Source organism: Mangifera indica, chromosome 18 (assembly GCF_011075055.1).
Source record: "Mangifera indica cultivar Alphonso chromosome 18, CATAS_Mindica_2.1, whole genome shotgun sequence".
In the NCBI taxonomy this organism is placed as follows: domain Eukaryota; kingdom Viridiplantae; phylum Streptophyta; class Magnoliopsida; order Sapindales; family Anacardiaceae; genus Mangifera; species Mangifera indica.
In genome coordinates, this window is record NC_058154.1 from 9,987,593 (window position 1) to 9,999,784 (window position 12,192).

General features: G+C 31.1%; 2 protein-coding genes across 3 annotated transcripts; both read right to left on the reverse strand.

Moving 5' to 3' along the window:
- Positions 1 to 1,424: 1,424 nt before the first annotated feature.
- On the reverse strand, positions 1,425 to 1,739 carry LOC123201693 (CLAVATA3/ESR (CLE)-related protein 33-like). The gene has a single exon (XM_044617269.1). The coding sequence runs from the start codon at positions 1,737 to 1,739 to the stop codon at positions 1,425 to 1,427; it is 315 nt and encodes a 104-aa protein (XP_044473204.1).
- A 3,797-nt stretch (positions 1,740 to 5,536) lies between these two features.
- On the reverse strand, positions 5,537 to 11,910 carry LOC123202504 (protein SEEDLING PLASTID DEVELOPMENT 1-like). Of its 2 annotated transcripts, none has more exons than XM_044618467.1 (9): positions 11,296 to 11,910; positions 10,436 to 10,650; positions 9,581 to 9,731; positions 9,068 to 9,259; positions 7,361 to 7,523; positions 6,978 to 7,213; positions 6,615 to 6,782; positions 6,402 to 6,524; positions 5,537 to 6,009 (listed from the first exon to the last, which is right to left on the reverse strand). In XM_044618467.1, exons 1-9 carry the CDS (start codon positions 11,710 to 11,712, stop codon positions 5,701 to 5,703), a joined length of 1,974 nt encoding a protein of 657 aa, XP_044474402.1. In that variant the 5' UTR covers positions 11,713 to 11,910; the 3' UTR covers positions 5,537 to 5,700. The 2 variants fall into 2 exon arrangements, with proteins under 2 accessions (XP_044474402.1, XP_044474401.1); XM_044618466.1 differs by having other exon boundaries at positions 6,606 to 6,782; positions 11,296 to 11,909.
- Between the last annotated feature and the right edge of the window lie 282 nt (positions 11,911 to 12,192).

Below are 12,192 nucleotides of genomic sequence, written 5' to 3' on the forward strand. Positions count from 1 at the left end.
CATTTTAGGTCCACTAATCTAATTTCTCTGTAGCTCTGTCTGTTGTCGATGGTCATCCATTAAAATACAAAACTCCATTGCTGTTTCACTCTAATGCCCTTTTTACCTTTTTTATGTTCAATTCATGAGCTACTCGACAAAGTTTCTCTCATTCTTTATCACCCTGAAATGACTGCCAATTAAATGGGAAAAGAATAAACAGTCGCAAACCATGTTCCCATCTGCATATTCCAGGTTTAGCAATACCATATTTTCTACCCACTGAATTTCTAACCTAAAAATTTTCATCCATAACCTAATTATATAAGAAAAAACTAATGATCGAACGGTATAAATGTCATTTCCTCTTCCAAAAATTTGAAAATAAAAAATTTAAAAAAATCTTTGATCAAAATCATAGAATGGCACAAAAAAAAAAAAATGATCTAATCGAAATTGCATTAAGTGAGATTATACCTTTTCGGTGCGATTTTATTATAATTGCTCCAAGCAAGTGTGATTCCCTCATCAAATTCTCACTAAGCTTAGTGCAACTCGAGTTTCAAAATCTCTCTTGACTTGGTGAGATTCTAACAAAATCACATCTAGATAGGTGTGTTAGGTCGGTGCAATCTAGCCAAAGCAACTTTCTTGGTGCAATTTTGATTGTGGAATCTAATTAGATTATTAGCAATCCTATCAAGGATAATATGATAAATTTTAAATTTTGAAATAGTTAGGCATAATATGGTTATTAACGGATTAGCTTTTGGGTGAAATTTTGTAGTTAAAGAATTTGGTAAACAGAAATTAGTTTTGCTAAACCTAGGGTGGGAATTAGTGATTTACATAGACAATAAAGTGCACTTAATTTTTTAAGAAGCAACACACTTTTAAGTATACAAATTAATATATAAATAATATATTATAATGAAATTGGTATACAAGTTGACCGGTCTAGATTTTTTACATGAACAAACATAGTTATTAAACCTTGATCTTTCACGAAAGAGTTCGTTCACTTAACCATTCAAATTAACTCTTGGGATCAATTTGTTTATATATTAAAGTATTACTTCAGTGGAAAACCCCATAGCGTCTAAGAAATAGGACGGTAAAAGAATACAATAAAACTTTATAATCAATATATATCCTGCAGGTTTCCTCAGTAATCTTTCAATTATGGAGTAGCACGTCAGTGTTAATGGGTTCTTGTGGATAACTTAAAGTGATGGGAGAAACTTATTAAAATTTTTAATTCCTGAAACAATATTATCTTCATTCCAGGTAAAGCAACATTGATTAATTCTTTAACATTTATTTGCCATCTCTGAATCGAAACAAAGTATCGATATCTGTATTATTGAAAAACCATGCAAAACTAGAACAAGTTTTACAGGTTATTTGTTAACATGAAAGGCTTTATGAATTTCTTGAAAAAGTCATCAATGGTGATGAGGATCAGGGCCTCCAGGACTCCTTCGCTTGGAATCAAAAAACCTGCCGAGAATCTCTTGTCTTTTTACACTTTCTTTGAGCATTTCCCTGGCGTTCTCCATCAACGCACGACTCTTATCATTCGAGAATTGTTTGGACTCAAAATGCCTTTCGATGATCTTCTGTTTCTGCAAACTCATCCTGGAAACTTCTTCCAGGCTCCCTGACAATGTTGCATCGTTATCAAGAGGGCGAGTTTGAGAGATTAAAGCGACGTCCGAAAGCAAGAAAAGGCATAACAAAAACCTGAAGCTAAAGGCCATTTTTGTACTGAAGCTAGCTATCATAGAAGTCAGAAGCTGGAGTATGATGTGTAGGATTGGAGAGCTAGAGTGAGTTGCCTTATATAGAACAGAAATTGCCCATCTCAATTCTAACATTAAATTTCAAAGTGTGGGAATTGGTTCGCTTTAAAACTTTATTGCAACTTTAGTGCTCCTTCGATGATATTTTTTCCATTCCTACGCGCAGTCAAATTAGCTTAGGATCGACAACACATGACGGTAAGATTATTTAACTGACTTTATAATTAGTTTCTCTTCTACAATTAACACTATTCTTAGTATAAAATTTAATAGTGGCCCTGAATGAGATGGTCACTATTGAAAGGAAATAACAATTAACAAATGGATTTAAATAATTAATAAATATACGTCCAACATTGTTAAAGGATATAGTATGAATATATAGTATTAGTTTGGGCTTCAAAGTTTATTTGATTTGTAACGAGGACAACCTTTCGTATATATTGGTTAGGTCCTTCTCTAAGACCTATGAAAGCTATCAAGAGATTTCAAGAGTGAAAGACACGCTACTTCAATATAGATAATTTTGGGAGTTTTATGAATTCAAATTACATGAGATTTTAGATATTCCTAAAATGCTAAAGAATTTTAATTTAGTTTTTTGTAATCTTTGTGTATATCACGTAGATTAGGATTGAATGATTTTATGTTTATTCATATAAATAAAATCTCACAATTTATACCCAAATTTGAATACTCAAATAAGTATCTAAATGATTTTTCATTATATAATTAGGTGTTATTTTATTTTTAATTCAAAATCAGTCAATAATATAATAATATATCATCTGAATACTTAATTAGATACTTAAACATATCTTTATTTCCTCGCCCCCTCTCTCAATGTGAACCAGCCAAGATTATGTTTAACAGGCCCCATTTTGATCCCAGTATATCTCAACTTTTTCGTTTGTCTGTGTTGGCGTAAAAATGAAGTAAAGTATATCCATAGCCGAAACTCTTGATTAGCATGTTCATACTTTCTCTTCATATTTACTTTGCATAAGTGTTCAATTTAAAGTTGATCTCCCTTGACATTAGGTTGTTGTTTACAATAAAACTATATACATATATTTTTTAATATATAATTAAATATATAAATGATAAATTATTATATAATTAGATAATTTTAAATTAATAATAAAATAAAGTTTAATCAAATAATGACATATTATTTATGTATTTAATTACATACTCAAAAGTATATACATATCGTATCGATTATAAACAAACCCACAAAATGGTAAGTGGAGTTTGGAGTGGAAGCTTGCGACCTCACTCAAATAAAAATTCATTGTTTTGGCTTGGTTTGACCAATCTAAATTAATATTAATGTTTCTATATTTGATTCCACTTATCTACTTTCAATAAAATTATATATATTTATTTTTAGTATACAAATAAATACACATTTATATATATTATTATATGAATGAGTGATTTTAAATTAATAATAAAATAATATTTGATTACGTGATAACATACATAAATATATATCAATTTTTATACTAAAAATGAATACATATAATATTGTTTACCTACTTTTCCCATATTCAATAAATTAGAATATATTTGACTTTGTATTCTACCATTATTCATAATAAATAAATTTATTTGGTTTTCATCGAATTTCAACATTTTTACTTTTTCCATCCGATGCTTTTGAATTAATTTAGTCAAAACTTTAATTATATAGATAATTAATGGGTAGATTATCTAAGAGGCGTTTTAGATTATTATAAAAATAGATAATTTAAAATATTATTAAATAAAAATTATTACTATATTTGATAAAAATTAATAGATATAGAAAATTATTTGTATTTGATTAAATATAATAAAAGAATAATAAAATATTATTTTATTTAAATATGTTAAAAATTATTAGGTACAATTATTCTAAAATATTCTTGATATAATAATAAAAAATATGGTATTTTTGTCTTAAAATTAATAAATAAAAATAAAATTATAACAAAATTAAAATTACTTTAATAATTTTGTAATATCTAACATAGAAGTGTTAATTAAATTCACTTTATATTACATATCATATTACCGTGAATAATAAAAGATTAATAAAATTTTTTATTACATGACAAATTATATAAGACAATATCAATAATAAAAAATAGATTATTAAAGTAATATCTTATTTTTACAAACCAAATGCCCCAAAGTGTATAAATGGTTGTTTTGATTGAGATGTTAATTATATCGGTTAACTACCCAATAATACTAGGCTAATGGGATAATCCAAAATCCCTCGAGAGACTACTAAGTATGATCACATTGATAAAATTTTAATTTCTAAGATAGATATGTTAATTAAATTACTTTTATATTACATGTTATGACACCATTAATAATAAAAAATTACCAAAGTCTTTTATTACTTAACAAACCATATAATGTAATATCAGTAATGAAATATATATTATCAGAATATTTTTTTTATTCCTATAAACCAATCGTGCGCAAAGTGTATAAATAGTCCTTGCTAATTGCTTTGATTGAGATGTTAATTATACCGGTTAACTACCCAACAATATTAGGTTAATGGGATAATCCAAAATCCCTCGAGAGATTGCTAAGTATGATTACCTACCTAATTAGTCAATAAGCACAAAGCAAAAGATGGATTTGTAATGTTGTATGACTGTGTAAAGAAATTTATGGAGGAAAAACCGGATCCTGATTTCAAAGTTAAGATGTTTTATCCTCTTATTGGTTTCTCTTACGTGTTAGTCAGATTTCAAGTGTAATTACTTGGAAATGAGTTGTAATTAAGAGATGATTAGTCAATGTTAAGCTAGTGCAGCCCCTAGCTAATCACCAATTTGTCTTCTTCAATAATCCAAAATTGCACCAAACGCAGGAGTCGCATATATAGGTAGTGGAGAGTATCACATACAACCTAAAAAGTTTCTCAATTTAGTAGAGATGACTCCTTATATAATGATAAAGTGTTATATTATTAATCATTAAAACTAATAAAATTGACTCTAAATATTAATAAAACTGATAGAACATCAAAATTTATAAAAAAAAAAAGTCTGAGTTTATATGTTTAAAAAATCTTAACTTATCTGATATAGTAATTATAAGTTCAATTATTATACTTTCGATTAATCTGTTCAATTAATACGGGCTTGTTTGTAAAGTCCACTTTGTATATTAAGAAGAGCAATGAGTGAAATATTGCTTGCCCAACTAAGCAAAGGCAAAATAAAGTCCACCCACAATGCATAAACAATTAATTGACCAAATTGTAAGGCCAAGTGCTGCCATAGGACATGCTGGCATGTCATTGCTTGCCTTATTTATTTATTTTTGAATGAGGTCACCCATCCCCACTCCCTCTTAACTAAACTGTTTAATGATTCATCTTACATTCAATTTAAATATTTAAATATTATTAAAATAATTTTAATTTAATTATAATTTTATTTTTATTTATTTTTTAAAACAAAATATCGTTCATTTTTAATTAATACAATAAACAATATAAATAATATTTTAAATTAAGAATATTTAAATAAAATAATATCTTAATAGTTTCTTATTATATCATATCAAATACAATAATGATTTATATTTATCAAATTTTATCATATATAATAATAATAATAATTTATACTCAATAATCTTCGTATTGTTATAATAATTTTTTATTTTTTATAATAAAATATTACATAAACCAAACACTCTCAATATCATCATGTTAAACCTTAAAGAGCATGGACTCTTCAAGATTTTCGATGGAAAATATAACCATGTTCATATATTCATCAGTTTTCTCTTATTAATCAATTAAGAACATGGTCTTCCAATCAAATAGAAAAAACCTGAAATGGTAGATAAGAGTCTATAATCAATCATATATCAATGAATCGCAGTATATGCAACATTGTAAAGGCTAGTCAGGCAGGAGAGGTAATCTGTCCACAGTATAGAGAGAGCCATTCAAGTCGCTTCCTGAGCCGATAAAGTCATCAGAGCAGAAATCTAGATCAGCTGTTTCATCACCATTTTTGGGTTCATCCAGCTTCGACTGAAATGGCAAAATACGGAGACGTTCCTGTGGCTCTTTACTGACTCGCTTGAATTGTAATTGGTACTTCCGGATGAGGTCCATTTGAAGGGACAAAATGTAGGATGGCCTTGGCAGTAACTCCACAGCTTGCCCCTTCGGAATTACAACCTGCTCAATGGCTATTCTTGCCTCCTGTATGATGAAATGAAATTAATTGTAAGATAGGCATACCCATTCACCGAATTACACTTTTTACCAAATAAGATAAACGATGATCCTAGAGTTATCAAAACTGATAAAGTTTGATCATCCCCAAGTGGAGACCTCGGGTTGAGAAAGGGAGCTGCCATGATTGGTGAAATGCCGACTTATATGTACAGTAGTTGTAGGTTTAATCATTATGTCATGGGAGTTACTTGTCTGACCAAACCGGATAAGGTTCCCCGGTTACCCAAAAAAATAAAAAAGATAAATGATCCAAACATGTCAGAAATTAAACATTTTCTTCTGCAAAAAAAAAAAAAAGAAAATCATATTTTGGACTCCTATATTTATCTACCAATTGAACGAAAAATCCTTGTTACCTCAAGGGCATCAATCTTCTCTGAAAGGTTAATCTTGTCTTCTGATCCATGATCCTTTAATCCGTTAGCATGATCATCTACTAGTGCCTGTATGGCCTTGGTTATCTGCACCAATGAGCTTGTCTACAGAAAATAAAAAGGTTAATAAACACAATGGTGACAAGAAGCTACTACTAATGGCGATGGACTAAATTTCCAGAAAACCTTCGTTACATAAATGGGTATATGGAGATTTTTGGCAGCTGCTTGAATGTGGGAATTCTTCTTGAGCTTAGACTGCAAAGCAAGTAATGCATCTGCTTCACCGATATTATCAGTTAGTCGAACTGTAGAATCCATTTTCAACTGTTTAATTCCTTGCATTATGCTTGCCTCCAGAATCTACAATAACTGCACATTCTGTAAGTTTTATACAACCAAAAGTTTCTCGTTATGCATTCATATGAAAGAGCTGATGAGGCAAATATATGATACTAAAGAAAAAATGGAGGGGACATGGGGCTTTGATCATATATGCAGATTAACTTCATAAGAACATTGATTATCAATTTGAAACTGTAAGTTACGATTTTTTACCCCATAGACAAACAGGCGAAGTGGAAATCCATCTTCCAAAGAATCTTCTTCAACGTTTTGATGAAACTCAGACATGAAATCATTATGGCCTGTTATTTCTTCTGTCATCTCTAGATCGTCTTCGTCTATTATCACATCTTTCTGGTCAGAGGATGTGACACTGAATGTTTCCTTCAACACAGTGTCTGTTGACCCATCACAGCGCATCCTGCGAATTTCAACATTTGGGACACGACCTTTGATTGCCAATGGAAGAGCAATAACAAGCCAAACAGGAAAAAAAAAATTGGGATTATCACCATTTTATCAAACAATCAAATGGTCATAATTATGAAATATGATATAGCAATTATTTTCTTGTTATTGAAAAAAGGAATATACACCTGAGAGAATGGCATCAACTGTCGCTTCAAGGCTACGATGAACTCGCAACTCAGTCTTAGAAATTATCTCCACAGCACAAGTGAATGTTGAAGGCCCTCTCCTCTCCAGCACTGTTTTCTGGACACCTCTTCGGCTTGCTTCTTCATCACCTAGTGTTACACTCTGAAATTAATGTAATTGACCAGAATTAATGTCATTTTCTGAAAAATAATTAATAAGTGACAGAGTAGTTACGAAAAATGAAATTCAAAACAAAAACACACACACACAGTAAAGCTGTCACAGAAATGGTCTCAAGTAAGACAGGAAGGGACTGCCAAACTGAAAGAAGATTAACTAAATAATATAGCAGAATTTAGAAAAAGAATAATCAGAATGATAATAACGGAAGTATCATTAAACTAAGCATCTCATCCTAGATGTTACAAACAAAAAAGAGATATTAGAACTATCTAACGCAACTAAAAGTAAGCATTCTCTATGAATGGCCACAAAGGACGTATTGCTAATAGCAGACATGGAAACAATGAAATATGTGAGCCATATCAAACATACATGAATATCAATGTCACAGTGGAAACCCTTATTCTAACTGAAACTTCAAAATTACTTTAAATTATGAGAAACAGGTTAGCTTCCAATTCCTCTCGTACTTAAAGACCTAAGACCTCTTGCAACATGGAGTAGGCATTTCTTTTTGTTCTCTTTGTTATTTTTTTATTTTTCTTTTTTGCCCTTTCTTGAACCCTATGAAAATGAAAACTTCTATGTTTTATTCACAGTGGAAAAGATCTGACAGTGGGATTTTCCAATTCTCAAAGGATTCACTCACAACTTGTGATTCACAAATGATCCTAATTTTTTTTAACTTCTTTGTCTACTGAGGTTTATGTTCTTTAAATCTTCATGGTGATAAAGTTGCAAAGGATAAAGAATGCAACAGTACCCCCATCCATCTTCAGAATGTAGACATAGTCAACATTTAAATGGTATAGAACACACACATTTCCATTTTGGCATATGATACAATTTCATCTGATAACCAGAAGCCAACACACAATTTGGCAACAACAAATGGACTTGTTTCTTTGTTGTGAGATTGTTGCAACTAAGAATATATAATATCTAAACACTAGTTGAACAAACTAGAGGGTGTGTGGAATCAATAAAACAAACAAACACACTCAAATCAATATAAACAGTAAAAACAAAAAAAGCACGCGGTTTTCTCTAGTTCACCCAAAACAAGGTTACATCTAACAAAATCAATGTTATTCTGATATCTCATCACCTCCCTTGTTACAATGGATGTATTTGTTAATGGGTTGTTATATCACTCATACAAGAGAATAATATGTTTAATGCTAGAATTTTTATTCATAAGAGAAACCCTATTAAAATTCTACTAGAATTTTTATTTCTAAGAGAAATCCTAAATGGTTGTTTATGGGTTAAACCCAAACCACTTATGGGCCTTGGGGCAATGCCCCCTACCACTCTGCCTGCTCACAGGGGAGCAAGGCCCATGCCCGTTCACCGGCCAATGGGACCCCTGTGTGTCACATCTTATAAACGAAATGGTTATTAATTTCAACACTAGTACCCATCTAAAAGTCCTTATTAATCAGCCACTAAATAAATCTTAAAGCTTTAATTACATGCTAAAATGATAAACCAACTATACATAGTTGAAATTAATAGATCACCTGCACTCCTCCAACAAGTATCTCCAATGAAGGATTCATTATCAAATTCTCTATTGTTATTCCATGAGCAGTGGCAACTAGTTGAATTCCACGTTGTGCAATTGTGCTTGCTGCCATTGCTTCAAGCTTTGTGCCAATTTCATCAATCACAATGACTTGTGGCATATGATTTTCCACTGCTTCAATCAATACCTAAAAGGTCCAAAGCAATAAATATGAGTCCTTGATAAATGTTTTTGCTTACATGATTAAATAAAATATGCAATTTTAAATGAAACAAAAGAATGAGGATGACATTGTTTGTTATGTAGCACTTTACTTTATTGAGTGGGTATCCATATATTCATTCAAATAACAAAAAGATATTAAAATACTGTCTATTTAGTCTACTACAATTATAAATACATTCAATAGACTTCCCAATCAAACAAAAATCAACCTATCTTCAGTGTCCATCTTCACAATAATTATTTGAAATGTTCCATTATCTAACCATATAGGTCTGGTCCATACCTTATGTTGCATATCAGAGTTAGGGACTTGCATCCGACGAGCATTACCTATTCCTGCATGAGGTATATCGCCATCCCCACCAATCTCATTGGAGGTGTCAACAATCATGACACGTTTCTTGAAATCATTTGCAAGCATCCGAGCTATTTCCCTGCAAATATTGAACTTTAAGGCTATCCTGAAACCAGCCTGATGCTTATTCATGACAATGTGGTCATCTTATAAGTTAATAACTTGTTTCAGGTGATCTCAAGAATTTATAGATGCTGGGGTATTAAAATTTAAAACTTAGCAAGGACTTTTAAATGGTATGATTTGAAAAATTACATTTCCTAACTTGCACTAAATTCACCCAATCTTATGTTTTATGCATTACATAATGTGCCATAATACATTTACAGAGACATTGCAACAGATTAGACCATTGCGATGAATTTTAAAACACTTAATACTACTAACAGAACTAGGAATTTTCAAGAATTTTTAACCATGAATAAATTACTAAATTATGATATCCGGATGTTTTCTCATTTCTGCAGATTGTGAGCCAAATTAGCACTCATTACCAAGGGTGGGAAGTAGGTTCAGGCAAAAATTTCCAGCTCCTATAAAATGTTCATCAGGGATATAAAGCTGTTGAACCAGAGACATTTAACCCAGACATATCTTGTTTAGTAAAGAATGACAGAAGAATTCATAGGCTTCCACTGAGAGGAAATGTGATAACCTGATAATTTAAAGGTAATATTCAAATGGTTAACTGAAATCAATAAAAAGAGAACAAAAATAAACAAATAAATGCAGACAGTTAATCATGCAAGCTTAACAAACATATCAAAAATAGAAGTGACTAGCCTGATAATCGTGGTTTTTCCCACTCCTGGAGGACCAATTATCAACAAAGAAGCTCCATCTTGAACAAGGTCTTGCAGTAACTTAGTGCTCCCTGATACTGCACGACCAACTCGGCAAGTTAGACCAATAATTGCCCCCTTTCGATTCCTGATAGCACTAATGCGATGTAATGTTCGGCTGATACCAGCTCGATTGTCAATGGCAAAATCACCAACCTGCAATGTGCAGCTTTGGTCACATAGAAGTATGCATTTCTTCATTATAATTCATCAACAGAATAGATATTATATTCATGAGAAAAATGGAACAGTTGCAACTTGAGAAAATCTCAAGCAAACATAATGAATACTAATGAAGGAATCAAAGAGCATTTTATCCTCAACATTTTACACTCATGCTGGACAGATCTGAACTATTTTTTTTAGGCTTCCTCTTTCCTTTGTTTATCAACCTCATACACCTTCAAATTCCTAACACTAACCGATTGAAGTTTGTTTTATTTCAGTTTTTGGCCCCACTGTTGCAACCAAACACCAAACAAAATGAATTATACTACACAGAGAGGAAGAATTCTAACTTTATATCCCAAATAAGCTTCCATGTCAATTAGGATACAGAGGTCGGATAAAAAGTCGGAATATTTACTTTGTAACTGGAGAATTGCTCGCCATAAATTACTAGGAAAAGCTAGCAGCAATTACTCTTGCATATCTTATAACTTTGTATTACTAGAATCTCTCACCCTTAACACAATCAATCATTTCCATCATACAATGACCAAAAGAAACAAAATCCCAAGATACAAAAATCCATTCATAGACTTCGAACTTTAATCAAACACTTGCGAGGCAAAATTTCACCTGAGATGTAGCATGTTCAAGGTCCTGGACAGTGATTGGGCAATCCGACAGAAAGAAGTCTCCAGATGGAAATCTAGCCAAAGGTTTTCGACCCAAATCCATAACCACTTCAATTAACTGATAAAGCTCCGGGTGCTCACTAACCCTTCTTCGCATTTCTTCCGGCAAAAGCGCCAAGAGGCGGCCCAATTCCATCTCAAAATCATCGTTCACCAAGGAAGTAACTGCCCCATTCGAACACAAAAATTTTGAAACTTTTGCTCGATACCCATAATCTTTTTCGAAGAAAAAACCTGGGTTTCGACAGAAATGAAGAGATGTAAGACGGGTTATGGGTTTTTGTTGAAAGAGCCAAGCTTGATCCTTGTATTGGCTAGTTAAAGGAGGTGTATGGCGAAACAGAGAAAAACAGAGCATCTCTGCATCTGGTTTGTGTTGGCGGGAAATTGCGTGAGTTTTATGGGAAATTTATTGAATTTTTGCTCTGGTTATATGTAAGCGAAGCTATTTAAGCTGATTCATGAATTGATTTTTTAAAAATTTGGGAAGAAAAAGGTGCTTTGGGAGAATTCTACTGGTGCAGAGATTATCAGCCAGACTTTTTATGATGTGGATAATTCTGTTCATATGCTTAATTTGCAAATTACAATTAAATAAAATTATTTATACACAATTTTAAATATACCATCAAATATATAAATTTTATATAATTATACACTTTTAAATTAAAAATAAAATAATATTTAATCACATAATAATATATTATATTTATATTCAATTATATAATTATGAAAATTAGTTTTATATCTATTTTAACATCAAGAATTTAATATATATTAATTTATGTCATAAGATAAATTAAAATTTAAGAAAAAATTATAATAATTGAGTGCGCAA